Source organism: Gasterosteus aculeatus, chromosome 16, assembly GCF_964276395.1.
Source record: "Gasterosteus aculeatus chromosome 16, fGasAcu3.hap1.1, whole genome shotgun sequence".
Classification (NCBI taxonomy): domain Eukaryota; kingdom Metazoa; phylum Chordata; class Actinopteri; order Perciformes; family Gasterosteidae; genus Gasterosteus; species Gasterosteus aculeatus.
This window is the reverse complement of record NC_135704.1, coordinates 2810492-2832314: the sequence shown is the minus strand read 5'-3', so window position 1 is coordinate 2832314 and position 21823 is coordinate 2810492. Positions and strand designations below refer to the sequence as shown.

Sequence of the window (21823 nt, the reverse complement as noted above, 5' to 3'; positions counted from 1 at the left end):
TTGATGGTAGGGCTTGATTGAGTAATATCAATTTCGATCGCTGAATCTACTGAATTTACCAGCTTGCTACAAGTCCGTGAATGCAGCGCAGTAATCAAGCCGCCTGTATTCCGCGCGCGGCGTCTCTCTGCGGCCATGGTAACACTCAACACGGGACTTCTGATTCAAAGAACAACACAAACAAGGGCTTTTCATGCAGGTCTGGGAAGTATTGAAATATTATAAATGCAGTTCAATAATATGATTCCGGTGCCTTTAGTCTACAAACGTATTTACGGTAATCCATGCTAGTGAGATTAAGTGGTGTTTACGTTATTTATTGCCACGAGATTTATTGTTTCCGTCTGTGGCCTAGCAGCGAGCTAGCAAATGCTAACGTCGAAATACGCTATTTTAAATAATAAGTGAGCGTTTCCTGTCTGCGATTTAATAACAATCTAAAATGACGGATATGAGCAGCCTTAACCAACGTGTTTGGCCGGGTGTTCGCTAGCAGTTCTCCTGAAGCCGACACCACCCGCCATGTAACGTTAGCTAGCGTTAGTTGAGTAAAGCACAAATCATAATGAGGTCAGCGAGCATAATGAGCATAATGTGGGTTCTACCTACAACAGAAGCCTTGTGTCCGCCTGTAACAGCCCAGCCATTGTCTCACGGTGCTCGGGGGAGGACCTGAACCTCTGTGTGTCCCACAGCCATCTAGCTGCTCCTCACCATGAATTTGTCCGAGATCTGTGACAACGCCAAGAAGGGTCGCGAGTACGCGCTGCTGGGGAACTACGAGTCCTCCGCCGTGTACTACCAGGGCGTCGTTCAGCAGATCCACAAGCACTGCCAGTCCCTCAGGGACCCGGCGCTCAAAGCCAGGTGGCAACAGGTGAGTTGGAGCTCACCTGCACAGGTCACGCGGGTGACGCGAGGAGGCCGATGTAAACACTGTGCTCTGTGACCAGGTCAGGCAGGAACTCACCAACGAGTATGAGCAGGTGAAAGGCATCATGGGAACGCTGGAGAGCTTCAGGTCCGAGAAGCCAGCTGATGTTCTCGCCCCTCAGTGGGAGAGGCCTGAAGATCCAGATGTGTGGCCCCCTCCCACCCCTGCAGAGCACCGGTGCGTGTGTGTCTTTGTGTCCGTCTGGCAGGGCGCACACTACTGAAATGAACCTCATCCTTTTTCCCTTCTTTTTTTCTGCATGGATCGAAACGTTTTTGAATGTTTTTAATTTGTCTGATAAAACCGAAACATTGTATTAAAACACATTATTTAGCTCTACCCTGTGTTTTTGAAGACCATAAGGAAGCACATGATCTGTCTTATCTCAGTGTGACTCGCCTTTCTTATTTGGCCATCGGGTTTTTAAAGTGGCATGTCGAGCTTTACCCGCACAGAGATCCGGCGGAGCTGCTTTTGAGGTCGTTGGCTCGCCGCCGTATCTCCATTATCTCCTCTCTGCAAATGGCCTTTGACATTTCCGTCTGCAGGTGTGTCCCACTATCAGCCGCGTTTACGGTTGTATTCTTGTGTCTGCAGGAATGTGGTCCCAGTGAAGCGCCCCAACAGTGCGGCGAAGCAGCAAAGGAAGGAGTCCCCTGGTCTGCAGCATAAAGGGGCGGGGCCAGGAGGCCGCGGCCAGGCCAACCAGAAACCAGACCGGCACGGTCCCAGAGGCACAAAGGCCAAAGAGGATAAGGTGGGACCGCAGCTGCTGATTGGTAGTCCAATGGGCGGATGAGTTTGGTGCTAAGAAACGAGTCAAAACAATTGTTTTCATGAATATGGTGTCTCTTCGTTTTTTCTCCTTAAGGGGAAGAAAGATCCTGATGGAGATCAGAAGAGATTCGACGGCACGGGATATGACAGCGACCTGGTGGACTCGCTGGAGAGAGATATTGTGTCCCGCAACCCCAACGTACACTGGTGTGCCAGCTCTCCCAGTTTTTCACATACTCTTTTATACGCTCCGCTGTCGGAGAAGCGCTTCCATCTTTCCTTGTCCCCGCTGACTGAGTTCTCTGGGTGGACTGTAGGGACGACATCGCTGACCTGGAGGACGCTAAGAAGCTGCTGAGAGAAGCGGTGGTCTTGCCCATGTGGATGCCCGACTTCTTTAAAGGCATCCGTCGCCCCTGGAAGGTAAACACACACACACACACTGACACACACACACTGACACACACACACACACACACACACACTGACACACACACACACAGCTGTGAGCAGTTCACATTGTTCCGGCTCAAATTTGAAATATGTTGCTCTGCTCTGAATCTGCTCAGCTCGCCTTTTCAAATGCAGCTGTGTTGAATAAATGAAAGTAAAACACCTACAATAGAGCGTTTAATAAGAAGATAGTTAGTAAGATATGAGCTGGGCGATACAGTGATAATAAGTCAATATCCTGATATGGGATCAGATAAGAACTGAATACTTGGGCTCCAAGCCGCTTCATCAGACAACACATTCTCCAGCTTCACAGTCCATCTGCACACGTGGACATATATTATAGGTACACTCGTGAGTATAATACACATGGCAACAATCGTTACAATCAACTTAGATGATGAATTCCGCTCGCAATATATCATTTCCAATAAAATCATATCATGTAATATGTAACAACGGTGGTTGACGGTTTGAACACCGGCTGCTCCATGTCCCATGTCAAAGTGTCTCTGGGCAAGACACCCAACCCCTAACTGCTCCCCGGGCAAAATGTAAAAACCATGGGTTAAAAATGCTTTGGATAAGAGCGTCAGCTAAATGACATGTAATGCAATGTTACACTACTTTATGCTATTTAATCATTTGACGGAGGATCAATTAATTACTTTTTGTACAGATTTAGCCTGCAGATCGTCGCTCTGAAGCGTCTGCCTGATATGAGACCAAGATAGCCAATTATTGTAATTTGGAATATGGGCTCTGTTTTCCTGCTATTCAAGGCTGCGTTACAGAATATGTGATGCTATTTTCTAACCTTACCAGACCGTTCTAGTTACTCTTATTTGCCTTTACCCACTTACTCATTACGTTCACATTAAAGATTATTACTATTCCTCTAAAATTAGACCTATAATATTAGTGTACACTGTAAAGCGTCTATGGGTACACAGAAAAGCGCTATAAAACAAATATTATTTTTAGTGCAATTTCACTACAGAGGTATTCAGTTAAAATGACTAAATTTCCACCAAATAATTAGAAGTTTAATTAGATTATTATATTGAGGTAGATTCAATGACTATCATCCCTTTTGATCACTTCTGCTATGACAACATAAAAAAATCCTGTGTTCATGAGTGGCTTCTTTTCTTCAGGGCGTGTTGATGGTTGGCCCCCCCGGGACGGGGAAGACCATGTTGGCCAAAGCTGTGGCCACAGAATGCGGGACGACGTTCTTCAACGTGTCCTCCTCCACCCTCACCTCAAAATACAGGGGCGAGTCAGAGAAGCTGGTCCGCCTGCTGTTTGAAATGGTAACCTCACATGCATCAATAAGCCGATCTACAACTTGCGTTTGTGGCGGAAGATGTGAAGGCTCTCTGCGGTCCTGGTGTCTTCAGAGAGCTCGTTCCACCATTTAGGAGCAGGACAGCAAAGAGTCGTGATCTAGTCGAGAGTTTTGCTCTCAGTGAGGGAGGGACATTCTTCATCGTGTTGCAGAGAAAGGGTCTCCTCAACAATTCTCCTTTCTCAGGCCCGCTTTTATGCACCAACCACCATCTTCATAGACGAGGTGGATTCCATCTGTGGCAGGAGAGGAACGTCTGATGAACACGAGGCCAGCCGCCGGGTCAAATCCGAGCTCCTGGTGCAGATGGACGGTGAGTTGAACCGAGACGGTGGAAAAGGGTTACCTGTGTGGTTACCTCCTTTCTTATGGCTTCGGGCACAGGCTGGTATAACAACTACAGAACTTAGACACTAAATAGAAGTGTGTGGAGCGCAGTATTCAACCAAAACAAATCCAGCATCACACAAATGAGTGCTGCGCGCTTCCTTGTTGAACTGTGGTTCTCCGTTCACCAGGCGTGGGGGGAGCTCTGGATAATGATGACCCCTCTAAGATGGTGATGGTGCTCGCCGCCACCAACTTCCCGTGGGACATCGACGAGGCGTTACGGCGGCGCCTGGAGAAGAGGATCTACATCCCCCTGCCCACAGGTGACCTCTCCACCCACAGAACAACGGCCAGTGCATGAGTCTCTGTTTCGACCAGTCTAGACCACAGCTCGGGGGGGGATAGTCCTTCATCGCCTGTGCATTGTCTCATGTATGCGTGTGTATTAGGATGTCCAACTGCCTGCTTAAATCATAACATGATTCACGATCAAACGTGGGAGACAGGAGAAGAAGTTCCAGCTGTGTGTGAGGGTTTTACCATAGAAAGGTCTTGGTCTCGTCTTGGTCCTGATAAACTCTGGTCTTGATCATGACATGACACTATAGTCATCTAAGCGAGGCAGGGCACAAACAAATACTAATATTGTGTGTGTGTGTGTGTAGCTGAGGGTCGTGTGGAGCTTCTGAAGATCAACCTCAGAGAGGTGGATGTGGCTGCTGACGTGGACCTGGACCTCATCGCTGAGAAGATTGAGGGCTACTCCGGAGCAGACATCACCAACGTCTGCAGGTACGTGTGGTAGCATGTGCACACATACGATATTGTTAGGGGGGAGATTTGACCCAACACACAGAGATCACACAGGACTGATAAGCTATAGAAGGGATTTCAATGGAAGGGGAAAGCCGGGTGAGGACGCCAGAGGGACGGAGGCAGGTGGCACGGCAGGTCAGAGCGGGGACAGCAGAATCTGGACAAAGGAATCCGGGTTAGACACAAGAACAGTATGAATACTCAGTCTTGGGGAGCCAGGATCCAGTCGAGTTACCACGCAGGGGGTGTACAACAATCTGGCGCTGGAGAAGCAGACAGCCGGGGTTTAAATACTGGAGGGGTGAAATGTAGAATGGAGATCAGCTGTGTTCAGGATGACTGGCCACGCCTCTTGTAGGTGGAGACAAACGGCACAGACAGACACACCGGGGAAAATGAAGCTACAATCACACAGGATGGGGAGAAAACAGCAGCTGACCCATAACAGATATTATTTTTTTTAAATCCACAAATTGATAAGGAGTTTGTTCTTCCGTTGCGATCAGATCTGATCAGATTTCACAACCACGCCAGGGTTTGATTTCACATTTCCCCCAAAAACATAAGTGAGAGTTTGTATTTATTCCAACTGGAATAACTTTTACTTTAAAATAAACACGTCAGGCAAATCGCTGTAAAAACGGCGTCACTCCCCTCTGAGCATGTGAACACGCATCGGTTCTTTCACCACATCGTTAAATAGATTCACATTTTAGATGCACATTTAAAAATGTGACCCACACCAAGGTAAAAGCAGACCACATCTACACCCCCCCTGCCCCCTCCTCACCTTCCACTCTGCTCCTGTCTGTACTTCAGGGATGCGTCCATGATGGCGATGCGGCGACGAATCCAGGGCCTGAGCCCCGAGGAGATCCGAGCTCTGTCTAAAGACGAGCTGCAGATGCCCGTGACCATGGAGGACTTCACCCTCACGCTCAGGAAGATCTCAAAGTCCGTCTCCGCCGCCGACCTGGAGAAGTACGAAGCCTGGATGACGGAGTTTGGGTCGGTGTAGAGAACGGGGCCGTTCAGACCCCAGAGGGACCAGAACCTCAGCAGGAGTGTGTGTGTGTGTGTGTGTGTGTGTGTGTGTGTGTGTGTGTGTGTGTGTGTGTGTGTGTGTGGACGGGGCGGCGCATCAGGCATGAAGATTACACGTCAGAAGAAGGAGGACTTTGAGCGGGAGTGTGATGAGAGCGTTCAGCGACTGCACTCTCTCTACTCTTTCACCCCCCCCCCCCCCCCCCCACCCCTCCGTTGAGACTTGGAAAAAACAAGTCGCCCCCACAGGGAACGTCTTACATGTGAGGCCCCGTGCAAGAACATTTGATCCTTCCCTTCCTGATCCCAAGCTATTTCTCTGTTTGTGTTCCATACATGCCGCTCATTGAGAAGTGGGGGGCGCCGATGTTAGAAGAGGGCCTGATGACGGTGTCACTGACTGAGGCTTTATGTGGTGGCTACTGGTGTTTCTTGCACGAGGGCCTTTTAGCACTTTTAATGTACTACTGACTGAACACACTTGAAGAACCACAATGTTTTGTGTTGTATAATGTTTTTTCTCAGTGGGTTTTAAACCTCTTTTGGGGATTTTACTTAGCTCAGCTAAAACAAAATGGAATGCTTATGAAAGGAAATCTCGACAACTTGTAATTAAATGGTTCTATTGATCACCCAAAAGGAGTCACGTTAGTTATTCTTTCACTTCCTATTGAATCTCTGAATTACGACAGATCGTCTTACAGACATCATCACTACTCGTGACAACGGACTTCATGAAGCCGATGTGAGTCGCTAGTCGCCAAGAATTTTTCACTTTCACTGCTTTGTGAGATGCACTCGGTCACACTTACTTTATTGTGCTGCATTCCTTTGTAGTATTCAAACACTTTTTTTCCGAGGTCAACGGAAATTCATTTGGCATTTAAAAAGTCTTGTCCCTCTTACCTTTCAAATGTAGGACAAATGGTGCACTGCACGATGTGCTCAGACAATGAACCCCGACTGTCCTTTGAAATGGGCTTTAGTGCAGGACAAGCATTCTGTGTGTGTGTGTGTGTGTGTGTCCTTATTGGACTGGAATGGAATGTTGGTGGAAAGCTGATTTAAAGTCTGGCCACCGTTTTTCCAAAAACTTTCAGTGTAGCCTGTTCGGCCTCATAACACACATCGTAACACACCTGGAGAATAAACCCGTCATCACCTGCCTCAAAACGCTCCTGGTCGTGTACTCCTTCGTTTTTTTTCTTACATTTTTATTTCTTAGTTGCTTAAACAAAATCAGCTGTTGATATTTACAACTTGTTTGCAATTGCATTTATCATAATTTCATTTTACATTGTTTTACCGGTGTGTGCATGTGTGTGGTTTTGTTGATGAAGTTTTGCCCCGCCTGTAGTTCCACTGCGCCCCCCCTGAGGGACGCACCCGCTGGGTTGGGAACCACCACATTAAACCCGCATTCAGTTTTCATGCAGTGATGAAATATTTGGCCAAGATCCAAAGAATAAATCTGATTATCTTTTAGCTGATGATCAATATAAATAGGGTGGGAAAAATAATTGAAGAACCCCCATACATCACGTCAGCGACTCATGGAATGGAGTCGTCCAGACCTCATCTCAGGTGAAATGTGATGTCACTGCAGCAACACGTCCTGCAGGGCCTGAAGTGGTGGAGAACAAGGACCAGCGGGTGAGAGGTGGATGGAGGTTCTAAGTGCACGCCTACGGAGAACGGAGACTTGGCCCTCAGGACAGTAAGGATGTGTATATGTATGCAGATGTATATATTTATATATACAGTTAAATATGTATTTATTTAAATATATGTCATTTATATAAAGCTAAATGTGTATATAATATACTACATAAAATGTTTTAAATACTAAATGGTATATGTTAGGATTTCTACCTCAAAATCATACCGAAGTAATCCTAGTTTTTACATCCGACCATGTCACTAAAATACATTTCTGTCAGATAATACTAATAAAGTGTAGCGTAGAGGTATCTGAGTACACGTACTTAGTTACATTGTACCTCTGCGATCCCCACACAGGACCCCGACACCCCGTCCTCGTGCGCAGCGCGCCCCTCGTGCACCGGCCTCGGCGGTCCGCGCCGCGCTGCGCTGGCTGCACACAAACGCGCGCGGGTGGTCGTGTAGCGCGCGGGCTGGTGCGCTGCGCGTGCCCGCTGACGCTGCGTGTCTGCATCAGCGCCCGGTTTCACCGCGACGCATCGCAGAGGAGCTTTTACCCCGCACTCCCTCCGAACCGCCGCACGCGCCACAATGGAGACTAAACCCGTCATCACCTGCCTCAAAACGCTCCTGGTCGTGTACTCCTTCGTCTTCTGGGTGCGTAGCCTTTCTCTTGCTTATGTTTTGCCTCCTCCCTCTCTCTCCCTTTTGACCACGTAATCCACCATGATGTGTTTTGGATGTGCGTGATGAAGGGGCCTGATCGACGGCGTCGTGCATCAATGGCTGCATCCTCACTGCGCGTCAAATATGCGTTTTAGTCGCCTTGGGTTTTGTAACAGTATTTTCGGGGCGGTGAGCGGCGTCTCGCAGCGCACCGAGCGCACACAGCGCGGAGGAGGAGGAGGAGGAGGAGGAGGAGGATGCTAACGTCGCGGTCTAACGGGACTGCTGAGGGGCGCGCGGGGCCTCGTCTGCCGGGGAGGCCCCGGTTGAAGCCCCGCTTTCTGCACGGGGGACCTACATTTAGGGGTCGTTATAGATTTCCTAAAGCACTTTGCACCCTCAGTCCATCATACGGACACGAGGAGTGAATAATAGAGCCTATTGATTCCTATGGGAGGTGAAGGTATGAAAGTCCTGCATTCGAACATAATTAAGTACTATCTGATATGTGTAACTTACAGTTAATTATCTCACTTCATGATTATTACCAATGAATTAAGATTAAGACTTTTTTATGTTTTTACAATAACCGTGTATAAATACAATACAAGAACATTCCAAATCCCCCCTAAGCAAAAGTATAACAATACATCAAAATATACTTTAAGTACCAAAAATAAAAAGTATGGGCATTATGCAAACGGAATCATTTCATATTACAGTACTGTATAATAATATATAAGTATAATTATGTTATGTATGTATTTATGAGTTATTATTATTTCATGTTGCAGCTTGTACAATTGGGGCATTTAAAAATAAATAATTAATTATATATATATTCTATGTTGCTTGAATTTAAATTTAAGATTTTATAATAATATGGATATGCAAAGTAAGTACGGTAAATGCAGATATAAATTGAAAAAAAATCCATTATGCCCTTTGATGGACTTGAACCATAAATACCTGGTATACTTTAAATATCCACTTAATGTGTATATTACTTTAGTTGTGTGCTTTGCTTTGTGGTTGTATTCTTTCATGCGGCATCGGATTAAAGGTAGAGCTGCAAATAACAGTTATATAAATGATCAATTCATCTGCGTAAAGAATGGTCTGGTTTTTGATTAGTTAAAATAGTTATAAAAAGAAAATAAATAAGCAAGATTGCCACATATAAGAAGCAGGATCCATGACCTTTATGCACGCTTGGCTTGATAAATGACTTGAATAAAGATCCAAATAGTTGCGAAACGTACAGACGGCCATGTGAACTAAGAACACTCAGCATTCTGCAGAGATTTAAGGGTCTCAGCGCGGAGTCCTTCCCTTTTCATTAGTATGCTGTTTTTGTCTTGCACCTGTGCCCTGCTGGGGTCCCCCTCCTGTGCGGTAACACAACACCGGCCCACACTACAAGCCAAGCACAGCCCCACAAAAGCCTCATATTATATAAATCAACACCTCTGGAGGATTTGTCTTCCAAGGTCTTTTGCTGATTTGATATTCATAACAATTCTCTAATACTGAGCGAGCAAGTAGCATAAAATAATACTCGCATAAGGAACAGATTCTCATTGTCACTATTATTAAAGGTCTTTGTAGAAAGTGTCCTCACTTCACAAAGCATCTCTCAAACCAAATACATTTTCTCCCATTTGTGGGAGAAAATTACTATTGTGATTTAAACGGAAAATGGTATTTTCTTAGTCCCTGTTTGGCTTCGGTGGGTTTGGATTGTTTACCCTCTGAAAGCCAGCCTATCACACATTATCTAGCATCCTTGCAGGCAATAACACGAACATCATAACCACACTGCTGTGAGACTCGTGTGAACGCAGCACGACTCTTCTGCTTGTTCCTTTTTAACAAAGTTCCATCTGGGTTCTACCTACTCGACGGAGAGCGTGTGTGAAAGGCTCCACCCAGCACCCCCAGGTTCTACAGAGAACCTGTCGTAGGGGTAGTGGTCTACCCAAACCCCCTGGGGCAGCAGCATACCCGATGGGGTTCTACCAAGAACCTCTATACTCCCTTGACCATCCAAAAGATCTTTCTTCATCATAACAATGGTTTTAGTTTGCATGGGGCCACAGTGCACCGCGTGCAGTCAAACTCACAACCACCATCCTGCGTGCTAGCATGGACCCATCAAGGGCGTTCCACTGAAGACCCTTTCATATTCCAATGCTTTAATCTAGAACTCACCAGGGGTTTCACGAGGCTTCTAAAGGGAGGGGGGCTAATGTGGTGGGCTGCAGAAGAACCCACAACAGCCAGCATCCACAGTCACAGTTTTTGGGAGCTGGCGGCTTGGAGGATCCTTTAACGTCCAGTCTTTCAACCATCCTTGAAAGGATTCTTTGGATGAAAAGGGTTCCTAATGAAACCATTGAAAAACCCTGGCTGGGTCCCAAATCAGTCACTCTTTCACTACTCCCTACCTATTCACCATCCTCCAGGAAGTGGTTTGTAGCGGACTATTTAGTCCTTTCACCGCAAAAATGAAGAAGAAAAAAAACTTTCTCTTTCCCATTTATAACGTTGCTGCTGTCGGGCGATAAAAATGTGCAGGATGAACTTGCATGCATTTTATAAGCGCTGTTGCTTCTATTGAAATGCTGAGATTGAACTTAAGTTCCCTCTGGTAAGCGGTGATGCTGCAGGGATTTTATTAAAGTAAAGTGGTATGCGCTGCCGTTGCCAATGTAGGGGCAACGTGTTTTTCCCATAAATTAATAAATACGAAGTACTCGGTAGCGGTTTGTGACGCGGCTCTCTGCTCAGATTAAAACTATGAATTTGTCTCAATCGTGTTGCCCTCTCGCCTCTCGTCCCGTCTGCTACTGTCCTGCAGTGCGGTGCCTGATGGTGGAGAGTGCTTGGTTGGACATTACTTTTTATGATGCATGTGGTAAACCTTGAGTGGACTAAAAAGGGTATCCGGTCCTCTCTATACATTCTGGATTTCGGACGCACCTCCCTTCCTGCAGACCTGATAGTTGACCGTAGCAGCTCAACCCTTCTGGAAAACATTTTGGAACCATTTCAAAGGCTGTGAGCAGACTTGGAACAGATCTATCTTTCTTTAATGTCTTTAGAGCCCGAGGAGTGCTTTCCCCTTTTTTTCCACCCTAACCCTGCACATTCCCAGAGAGCGTCCCAGTGGACAACGTGTCCTGTGTTCTGTACGGCTTAGAAACAGACTGTGACTGTCACTGACACCAACTTTTATATTTAGCCCGGATTGGAGCGCCTTCCATCGACGGCACAGCTCACAGCTTCACGGCTGTCTTCCCCAGCGGGGGGGGCGGCCCCTCCTCGCTGTGGTCGGCCTGTCGTGGCGAATAGCGCCTCAAGAACGAATAGCAACGTCTTCTCCGTGCTGCACGTGGCTTTCTTGAATGCAGAGCAGGTGGTGGAGTCTGGGTGGTGTCCTCGCCGGCATATTTTGCAATCTCACCTTCTGTTGCTTTATGGGGGCCTGTGGAGGAGGAGGAGGAGGAGGGTTGACCTGCTTTAAACTCTGTGCTGTCACCAGGGTGGCCGGCCTGGTGCAGAATATCAAACATAGCATGAAGAGGGGGACGGGGTGTGGGGGGGCTATTTGGGATTCTGCAGCAGTCGTGAAGGCAAGAGGCCTCCTCCTCACTGGACTTAATTTCCCCCGTTGGCCTGACAAGCCGATCTGTTAGGCGTATGCGCTGGCAGCTCTCGGGGTGGAGGCGCCCAGACATTTTGTTCCTGATGATGAAGGGCATAAGCAGCGAGTGCATGGTCACCTGGAGGACTGTTCCCTGGAAGGACGGCCCGCTCCGGCTGTTAATAGAGGCAGGAGGCGCCGTTACCGACCAATGGAGTCATCGGCCACCAGTCCAATGAATGAATATTCATATCATTGGTGTCTTTTTTAGCAAAAACGGCAAACTGATTCTAGCTTTTATTTGTCATACGTGATAGTAAACTGAATATCTTTGGCCTTTTCACTGTTTTTCAACTTTAAATTAAATCAATGAAATCAATTTCTAGAGATTTCTTTCGAAGAGAAATGAATTGAGGATTTAGCCAGTAGATATCAATATTGAATATTGTTATTGTTTGCAGCTTCAATGGATTTATACCTCAGAGAGAGGTGAAAATGACCTCAGTACCAGAGTATTAATGCATACTTACAGTATGTGACGGTTCGCATGCTTCCTGTAACTCTTGAGAAATGGCCTCCTACAGGTAACCAGAGGTCCGCTGGGCCTGAGGACTGTGGTCCATTCACTCAGCAGCTCCAGTAGTCGAGGGACGTACGGATCTACAGCGGGGCTGTCAAACTCAATTCAGGTTCGGGCCAGATACTGCCCACTTTGACCAAAAGCGGGCCAGACCATTAAAACCACAGGGAAGGGTGGTGCGGACGTTACGGTCTACGATGGGGGGGTCCTCTCGTCTGCCAGAAGCGGCCGCCCAAGCGCATTCTGTAATTCTCACAATAGCAAAGTCATCCGGCGGGACGCAATGGACGCCCCGTATGTATGCGATACACGGGATGAGGAGAAAAGGTTACAGAACAGGCAGCTCCTGAGACAACTTTAAATAGACGACATGCTGCCTCTCCATCAACCGCCGTGCCGCTGAGCATTTACCCAACTCGCGTCCGACTGCACGCAGCTTGTCAATGATTCCCATGTTTATAGGCTCGGCTTACGTGAAAAAAAAAAACAGCTCCATGTTTATGTTTCATTTGCCAGGAGAAGAAAAATCTCTGGTAATATTGTGGAAAAGTTGTGTGGTCTGACGATGATCCTTTTGAATGGACTGTTGTAATAAGGGGTTTTCCCTCTTTGACACTGTTCCAACAATTTATAGACCAAACCATTGATCAATAATTAAAATGATTGTTGTGGAGCTGCCAGTGTGTGTGTGTGTGTTTGTCTCACCCTTATCATTTCACCCTGAGCCAAAGCTTGTCCTCATGATATAAGAGTCCATGTGTGTGTGTTTGCACGAAATACAAATTCAAAATACTTTGTGCTTGAATTATATGACCATGATATATATTGTTACTAGTTTAAGTCTGAGGACTTTCTATACTTCTGTGATGGAAGATAACTGACAACGAGGTAAATCCACCTGACCCTGGGAAAAGAAAGGCAGCATTGGAATGAATAGGACTTACCAACATCTTGTATGGGGCTATTGTTAATTTATTATATGCTCTTCCTGTTGATCTTCTATACGATTAACCAGATCTTTCTGCAGGAGGAAAGGTTTCAAGCTATCCCGTCGATGTGTTTCGAGGGCCCCTGACCCCGAGGGGCCTTCAGGCCAGCATATAAGGACACATTCCACCAGGCTCATTCCACAGATTCTTTTTGACCCTGTGAACTCATTTGGGTTTTCACAATCTTTATTTCTACGATCCCCTCGGGGCTCAAAAGTGATCTCAGAAGCTACAGCAGTGAGAAACTTCCAGTCATTAGTGCACACTCTGCCAAACGGTGCTGTGTGCGTTCTGGTCACACACTCATTCCCCCCAGAGGCTTCTTTCAGCTATACAGAAACATCACATACTAAATACTGATCTTAATCACTTCTGCGTTATTGTATTTTTTTACGTAACGTGCAGCAGGACTTTCTTGACTAAAAGAGGGAACTTTTCCTCAGAGGGCAAAACCGGTGGAGTCCTTGGCGTTGCAGTCAGATTGGCTCATTTCCTGCTGAGAGCAGGTTTCAGTGTGTGCACACACACACACACACACACACACACATAGAGGCCTTCTGCTCCCTCTCTAGTCAGAGGGCCTGGCAGCAGGACGGCGAGCAGCCTCCTCTTAGAAGGAGGGGAGTGGGGGGGGGGGTCAGGGCGTTGAGTTGAGTCTGATCATCAGGCAGCCGCTCCACGGCCCGCTCGCTTCCCAATGCCAGGGAGACGAACCCAGCTGAGACACAACGCCCTCTTTCATCCCACAGCCCCTCATTTGAAATGCTAAGATGGGCGCAACAGGAGGAAGCGTCTCGCCTCGGATCAAAGAGCCTCTTTGATATGTCCCCTTTCTTTTCCTCTCCTACCCCCCCGTGTGTGCGCGAGCAGGCGTGCTCGCCGAGCAGGTGATCGCCTTCCCCAACGGCAGAGAAATTTGTGTCGTCTGTCTGCCGTCTCCTCCTCCTTCCCGCTCTAATTGCTCTGCTTCTTTTTTGTTCCACCTTGATCCTCTCCCCTCCCTCCCTCCCTCCCCCCGCCGCCCTCCCCCCTCGCCACGGCTGCTAAAACACAGCCATTGTAACCGCGCCGAGATAAAAGCCCGTTCCCTGCTTTCATTCTGTTGACTGTGCTCTCTCTCTCTCTCTCTCTTGTCATATCCATCTGTCCCCCCCCCCCCTCGCCGCCCTCTAGATAACAGGAGCCATCCTGCTGGCAGTGGGAGTATGGGGGAAGTTGATGCTCGGCCCGTACATCTCTCTGATCGCAGACAACTCGACCAACGCCCCGTACGTCCTCATCGGCACCGGGACCATCATCATCGTGTTTGGCCTGTTCGGATGCTTCGCCACCTGCAGAGGAAGCCCATGGATGCTGAAGCTGGTGAGATGCGGGGGAGAGAGATCCTGGTTAATTAGCCCACAGGTCACATGATAACGGGGATAATGACTGACCTCTATCCAGAAAAGAGGGATCGGAAATCTAATAGATGCTGCAGGGCGCTTTGTTCTGTTAATGGTGGTCAAGTGTGTGTGTGTGAGTGAGCGTGTGTGCATACTTGATGATACACTCTGGCAGAGGGTTTTTATGCAAACTATGCACATCTCCGTCTTCTCCCTCTGCAGTATGCCATGTTCCTGTCGCTCGTCTTCCTCGCCGAGCTGGTGGCCGGTATCTCTGGATTCGTGTTTCGCCATGAGGTCAGCGATCCAGCTCAGCACGTGAAACATGTCTGATGCCTGAGTGTTGCATACTGACCGTGTGTGTGTTTCTGTGCGCCGCAGATAAAGGGAACCTTTCACAGGACGTACACCGACGCGGTGCTGAACTACAACGCCGAGGACGAGGCGAGCCGCGCCGTGGATAACCTGCAGCACAGGGTGAGTCCAACAAAAATGGAAAGGAACTCACGCTATTAACAGGGGTCACCTGTTTCTGTGCAGCCATAGATTTAAATAGCTTGTTTGTCTACCTCTTTATTTTGAGATATCAATAAATAAAAAATTAGCCGCCAAATATGTATCAATCCACAGCCAAAAATAGTCCCCAATCAAAGCGCTCTTATTATTTACTCCTATTTGATTAATGCTTGCAGGAAACTACGGGGTGCATCATTTTATGAATTGTTTTTATTTTGCCATTATTTTTAGGTTAAAATATCTTTATGTGTTTTTCTAAATGGATCTCTTCAACAAGAAGCAGAAGGGCTGTTGACTATTCAGAGATGTGTTGCTTTTCACGTGAGCATTTTTGACACTGAGTGAAATTCTTCTCCTCCTAATGTCTATTTCTAGCTGCGCTGCTGTGGCGTGTATAACTACACCAGTTGGTTCGGCAGTGTGTATTACCCGTCCAACGGCATCCCTGCCAGCTGCTGCTTCAACGCCTCCGACTGCAACCCAGACGTCCTCCGCAACACCACCCTCGCCCCGAGCAAGGTCTACCACCAGGTCAGCCCGCTGCTGCGGTTCATGTAGTGACGAGGGTCAGCGGACAGAAGGGGACTCGTACACCAACCAGTGCCCCCCCCCCACTCTGCAGACTAACCCGCCCCCTTGTGTTTCAGGGCTGCTACGAGCTGGTCACTTCGTTCATGGAGACCAACATGGCCATTATTGCAGGAGTGACGTTTGGGATCGCCTTCTCACAGGTAATGATGTGCAGAAATAAACAGTATTATTCAATGATTTGTATTAGAAGATGAACCGAGAAATCTTATATTCCCTTTTGTGTTGCCAGCGGGGAAGATATTTTGAAGGAGGAAAACAACCGGTGAAAATAATAACATGAAGGAAGGATGAATTCTATTTAGCCGCAATTAAAATATCTGCTGCAAAGAATTGCCTTGCGTGAAAGATTTACCTCAATCTAAATGTTATCGCCAGAAATAGAAGCCAGTAGACTTTGTATTTGTCTTCTAAACGAGCACACAAGTAAGCGAGGAGGAAGGAGACACCGGTAGCACACATGTTCTTATAACAGCAATTGGAAGGTTTCACAGGAAATTCATCCATCCATCTTCCATCCGGGTCGCGGGGGCAACAGCTCCAGCAGGGGACCCCAAACTTCCCTTTCCTGGGGAACATGTACCAGCTCTGAATGGGGGATCCCTGATAGCATGGAGATCCCCAGATGATAGCATGGAGATCCCCAGATGATAGCATGGAGATCCCCAGATGCCCGAACCACCTCAACTGGCTCCTTTCAACGCAAAGGAGCAGCGGCTCCCCAGACTTCGACGCAATGTTTAAGCAGTTTTTTTGAGAAAATGGAAATCCAAATGTTGTTTTTTTAAAACACAAAAGCTTGTGTCTGTCTGTCTTTCAGCTGATTGGCATGTTGCTGGCCTGCTGTCTGTCCAGGATCATCACAGCCAATCAGTACGAGATGGTTTAGCTGATGTGACGCGGCAGGTAAAGATGCACACACACATTTAGAGTTCAAGTTGCTGCTGTAGGTGATATTTCATATTAACGAGGATTCTGTGGAAGGTGACTCGTGGAGTCAGAACTATTTTATAGTTCATTCCAGCACTGAGTTTTGGTTTTACAGCCACAACTTAAAGCTTGGATAGGTTGTGTATTCTACATGACCTTTAGTTGTGTTGAAATTCTTTTTACATCCTGACATCAATAAATCAAATGCTCTGGCAAGAAAAAAAAGATACGTATATCTGGTATCTGTGGCTGCTGCGAGGACCGTAGCAAAAGTCCCTGGACGTCTGCGTATCTGCTGCCTAACACTCATTTCAGCAGCAAAGTCGTCCACGAGCTGCAAGTACTAACGACAGTCCGTTGCTTCCGCTCATAATCATCATCTTGGGGGAGTGACTTTGGAGGGAGGCCTGAGGTGGGGAGGGGGGCTGCGTCAGTGTTGCCCACTTGGCAACTCTCCAGCTAGCCTTAGCACACTGGGCTGGGTTTTTCAGGCCCCTAATTTCACAATCAATCACACTGCATTGTTTCAAACTACAGCAGCAGCATTTTTAACACAGAAAAATAAACCCTGTTCACTACCTTTTAATCCCCAAACAGCAGCGAAACAAATCTGCAACATGCGGAGACATGATGGAGCATTTAGCAGCTAAAGAGCCAGACATTTCTCTCAGGAGCTGGTTGGGACCAAATCAGAGCGAGTCCACGTCCACGCAAGTCCACGTTGGCTTTAGATTAGTTGTTTGCCCAGAAAACATGACTCCAAATTAGGGCTGTCAACATAAACGCATTAATCTATGCGATTATTGTGGCCGAGATTGATGCAACAAAATATTTTAACGTAGTTAACACACGTTGACCACGGAAACAAAACAGCCGCTAGGAGTTACATCAAGGGGGAAAACTTTTTGCGTTGGAAGTAAAACCAAAAGAGGCACAACATGCAGTGGAGAACTGTGCAAAGGAATTACTACACGTGTCAAACGGACCACTTAAAGCACTGCTATGCTAAGCTAGCTGCTAGGCTAAGCTAGCTGCTAGGTTGCTTCCATCTCAACATCTAACGTTACCCTGCGCGGTACACAGTCTGCAGAGGACCACCGCTGTGTTCATAAAAGACGTCCGGGCTAAATGTGGGGAATTTGTTGGCACTTCAAACACAGCCGTTAGATTATGGAGAGTTGAGAGCAAAGTGCCCGAGGACAGCAGGAAGAGCTGCTAGTTCAACACGTTCTACTCAGTGGAATTCTGCCTCCAAGATGATCAAATGTTTGTAGTTTTGTGTTACAAATAGCATTAACAATTAAACAGTGTCTAAAATACACGCTTTCTAAAATGATTACCTCACTACTTTCATGATTTAGTCTTTAGAAGAAACAACAAACATTCATTAATTGCCATTAATTGAGATTAATGCATTTCAAAATGTGCGATTAATTAGTAATTTTCTTTACTCTATTGACAGGTAAATATGCTGTTTTGATAACATTTTTACCCCAAAAACCTTTTGAGATGTTAGAAGTAAGGTGAGGGGCAAAGAACACTGCTTTGATTCATCCAAAACGCTTCTTTCTTTGTGCTCTTGTGTACTCAGGGAGGTGAAGAGAAGAAGAGAAAGAGCCTCGACGAGAGTAAACTCACAACAACACTACCACGCGTCTCACTTGGACTCCACCTCCCTTTCCGCCCGTAGTCTTAATGTAATATCGTTATGTATCTTACTGTAAAGCACCATTCCTTGACTCACCGCTGTTGCATCAAAGCGTTCTATAGCACACGTCCATCGATGTAGAGGTCGCTCATTAGCAGATCAGTGCGGCCCACGCCGAGCGGGCACACCGGGTGGTCTCAGATAGGTGGAATCGGGCGGCGCTCGGCCTTCCCGGTTGCGGCGTGCTCCAGCGAGCGGCATCAGAAAACAAGCGCCCACGTTTGTATAGAATGACATTACTGAGGCCTGAAAGTAACACTTTTAATAGTTTTAGTTTTGCATTTGACTTTGCTATTGCACTGCATCATGCGTTCCTGTGGCCGTGGCTTTTTCTCACCTCATTGTCTGCACCAAGGAGGATATTTTGAGTTTATATAAATTTTAAAAAGCTGCGTATTTTTACCTGTAGATGTGGCATGATATTACTTTGGCTTGGTGATCCAACCCAAAAGCAGATTATGACGATAAATAGTGTGTTAAGATTGTAATTCACTACCTTTAGCCTGGGATAAATAAACAAGACCACCGAGTCCAAATGGGGGGCTTACCCCCCCCCCCCCTCTACAGCGAGGCGTGGTGCATCTTTAAATAAAAACGCCCCACGGATCCTGCGCTGCAATAGCTCCCTGAATGTTGCACCTCCCTAAAGGCCGCTTCTGCTGATCCATCGGTCGAGATGACTTGTTATCGGTCCGCGGGGCACATCGGCTCTTTATTGAACGAGTTGATCTCACAAAAACCCAACACCTGATCATCTGAGAGATTCGTGTGCTTCAAACAATGCAGAGAATGATGCAGATTAGTGGAGGCATTCATAGCGTTCCACGTGGCTGTCAGATGAAATGGGACGGATTCCTCTGCGTGATTAAGATCGAGGGGGAAGGTGAAGTCCCGCCAACGTTCACACCTCCGCACACCTGGCCAATCTGTGCGCACAATGTGCGGCTCCACAATCCAACAAGCCCTCTATTGGGCGCATACTGACACCTCAGCGGTAAATCAGTACTTGTCTCGCCTCAAAGCGACTGACTTAATGCCAATTAGTCAAGAATTAGCTTTGAAGAGCAACTTAAACCTAGAATCTTCTTGTTGTTGTTTTTTGCCAACAAGGATTCCGTGCTTACAAAGGTTTGAATGTGTTTCTGTTCAGGCTCATATGAAATCATATCAATAGTTTTCTCCTGCTGGACTCATATGACAGCTGTGCGCTACAGTGAAAGACGCTGTTGGCATTAGAGGTACGCAGGACTCCAGCAGTGTCCTTCTAGAATTGACAGTATCCCTTGCAGTGCATCCACACACCATCCTCATCATCATCCCCTGTAGATATTTATGCTAAATGTAATTTATATGACGTGACGTTTCTCATCCTAATATGCTAATCAGTCTAAATGTTGTGTCACAGTTTTGATTCCGCACACCGTGCCGTTATTTGGTGGATTAGTTTGTAGGAAAAACTCGCACTGGAAAAATAATTGTGGCCAATGTTTTTGTTACGGTAACGTGCAGCTTGTAGATGTTTCAATTCTAGCTGTATATTAATTATGGTCTAGTTTGTACTATGATTACAAGTCATTTTCTATCGCTGTTTCGGTATGTGTGTGAGGGGTATTTGCTTGCCTTTCTTTGACTGTCACCTTAACATTGACAGTGTGTTTTCCTTCTGTGCACGTGAGAGAGAGAGAGAGCGTCTAGAGTTCATGGATTCTTCACCTTTGGTCAGTATTTGGTTGTAGCTTTTCAAGGCTCATCGCTTTTAAAACTGTGAATCTATTTAAGTGAATGTATGTTTTTCGACACTCTTTACCCAAACGGATGTTGTCCTGTAAATACTAAACTGTAATACCATCCTGCTTACACATGGGGTCACCAGACACTGGAAAAGAATTGCACCATGTTGTCTGCTATCTAAGTCACCATCAGTGGTCTTATTATCAATAAATATACAGAATAACAAACGTGTCTTGTCTTTTTTTCTACGCTCCACAGAGACAGATCTGTACTACGAGCACACAAATACATTGATCCCTGCCTGAAATAGAAGTAGAATTATACTTATTTCCAAGTAAAAATCAAAGTACACAGATAATATCAACTCGTCTGTGTTAGACAAAGACGGATAATTTGCCAAACTGAGGCAAATTCCCCAGTCAAACCAGTGTTAGTGAGATCTGTGTTGTTTCTGCAGATTCCCTCAGTAATCCAGACGATGAGGAGTTAACGTCCTCCACACACTTGTGAGAGGAGAGCGTTCACAAAGTCAACAGAAACACTACAAACAAAGGATACTGGGATAAATTATGTAAATTTCCAAATTCCCCAAAAACCTGTGAACAAATAGTCATCTCTGCCCAGAGTAAGTGATGGAAGAGCGTTGGGCTCTGAAGGCATGGCCGTTAAGCGTTTTCTTCCTACTCAAATAAAAGGCAAATACCAAGAATTGGAGACACACCTTTGACGGATTGTTGGGAATAAATTGACTTTAGGGCCAGAATTACACGTGACGCGCTTCAGACTCCTCTTTGTCCTCTTCATTATTTTACATATAGGGTTTTATTTTTTGTTTTTTTTACACTAGTTTATGGTGGTTCCGTTTTATTATTATAAAACAGCCATTTATTTAGTGAAGAAAAAACCGTTTTCATTTATGAGCCATTGTTTTTTGAAGAACATCCTCGGAACTCTGGCTGGCTCGCTCGGTGACGTCACTGAGCCGGCTGCCGTGCTCGTCCACCTGGCGGCGCTTTGGTATCAGAGGAAAACGGACCTCCGGGGGGGGGAGGATTAGAGAGGGGGAGAGGGGGCGAGGGAGCGAGACGGAAGAGAGCGGGGGAGACAACGCCGCGTGTGTGTGGAAATGGATCACCGAGCCCCGCGCACACACACACATCACGCACAGACGCACACGCATCACGCACGGACGCACGCGCACACACACACACGCTGGTACTCCTGCGCCGCTGCACCAGACAGCGAGTCCGCGGGAAAGCGGTGGCCACACGGGCAAAGGCGGGCCGCGTCTCGGGGAGATCGCCTTGCCCGTTCCGATCTTGTTACGCAAATTACCGGCAGAGCGGCGCGGCAGAGGGTCCGCTAATGGAGCGTGCGTGCCGCTGGCTCCCCCTCTCCTCCCCCTCCTCCCCCTCTCCTCCCCCCCCCCCCCCCTCCACACACACAAGCACACACTCCTGAATGCCCTTATTAATGAGCTGTAAACTGGAGGGAGGCATCCACCGGAGAAGCGCTATTACTCACGCGCGCACGGTGTGAGCCCCGGACTCAGGAGCGCGCGGACACGTTCACGTTCGGCGTGCGCGTGAAGGAGGGCTGGTTGCCATCACTACGTTTTTAATTATAAGAACAGTTACGTGTGCAGTATTTCGGCGTCATGTCCGACTTAGCGTGTGGCTTTTAACACAAATAACGTTAAAACGTCGTTGTAAAATGCCGA

At 47.0% G+C, this 21823-nt stretch overlaps 2 protein-coding genes across 3 annotated transcripts; both read left to right on the top strand.

Annotated features, from left to right (window-relative positions):
* Window positions 1-41: 41 nt before the first annotated feature.
* On the top strand, window positions 42-6344 carry katnal1 (katanin p60 subunit A-like 1). 2 transcript variants are annotated; one of them, XM_040200746.2, is made up of 11 exons: window positions 42-199; window positions 696-877; window positions 954-1111; window positions 1532-1691; window positions 1806-1918; window positions 2029-2134; window positions 3322-3480; window positions 3702-3828; window positions 4034-4168; window positions 4511-4637; window positions 5481-6344. In XM_040200746.2, exons 2-11 carry the CDS (start codon window positions 716-718, stop codon window positions 5677-5679), a joined length of 1446 nt encoding a protein of 481 aa, XP_040056680.1. In that variant the 5' UTR covers window positions 42-199; window positions 696-715; the 3' UTR covers window positions 5680-6344. The 2 variants fall into 2 exon arrangements, with proteins under 2 accessions (XP_040056680.1, XP_077946832.1); XM_078090706.1 differs by having other exon boundaries at window positions 83-199; window positions 639-877.
* Window positions 6345-7720: 1376 nt separating this feature from the next.
* tspan7 (tetraspanin 7) lies at window positions 7721-20330 on the top strand. Its single transcript, XM_040200747.2, has 8 exons — window positions 7721-8024; window positions 14422-14610; window positions 14853-14927; window positions 15012-15107; window positions 15522-15677; window positions 15794-15877; window positions 16555-16640; window positions 18256-20330. Exons 1-7 carry the CDS (start codon window positions 7959-7961, stop codon window positions 16621-16623), a joined length of 735 nt encoding a protein of 244 aa, XP_040056681.1. The 5' UTR covers window positions 7721-7958; the 3' UTR covers window positions 16624-16640; window positions 18256-20330.
* Window positions 20331-21823: the final 1493 nt, after the last annotated feature.

What these genes read in the sequence shown, in the direction of transcription:
- katnal1 (XM_040200746.2), top strand. Translation starts at nt 716, where the DNA reads ATGAATTTGTCCGAGATCTGTGACAACGCCAAGAAGGGTCGCGAGTAC. An exon ending in TCCGCCTGCTGTTTGAAATG is followed by an intron (nt 3,481 to 3,701) that starts GTAACCTCACAT and finishes CTCCTTTCTCAG; the next exon opens with GCCCGCTTTTATGCACCAAC. An exon ending in CTACATCCCCCTGCCCACAG is followed by an intron (nt 4,169 to 4,510) that starts GTGACCTCTCCA and finishes GTGTGTGTGTAG; the next exon opens with CTGAGGGTCGTGTGGAGCTT.
- tspan7 (XM_040200747.2), top strand. Translation starts at nt 7,959, where the DNA reads ATGGAGACTAAACCCGTCATCACCTGCCTCAAAACGCTCCTGGTCGTG. An exon ending in GCCCATGGATGCTGAAGCTG is followed by an intron (nt 14,611 to 14,852) that starts GTGAGATGCGGG and finishes CTCCCTCTGCAG; the next exon opens with TATGCCATGTTCCTGTCGCT. An exon ending in GATTCGTGTTTCGCCATGAG is followed by an intron (nt 14,928 to 15,011) that starts GTCAGCGATCCA and finishes TGTGCGCCGCAG; the next exon opens with ATAAAGGGAACCTTTCACAG.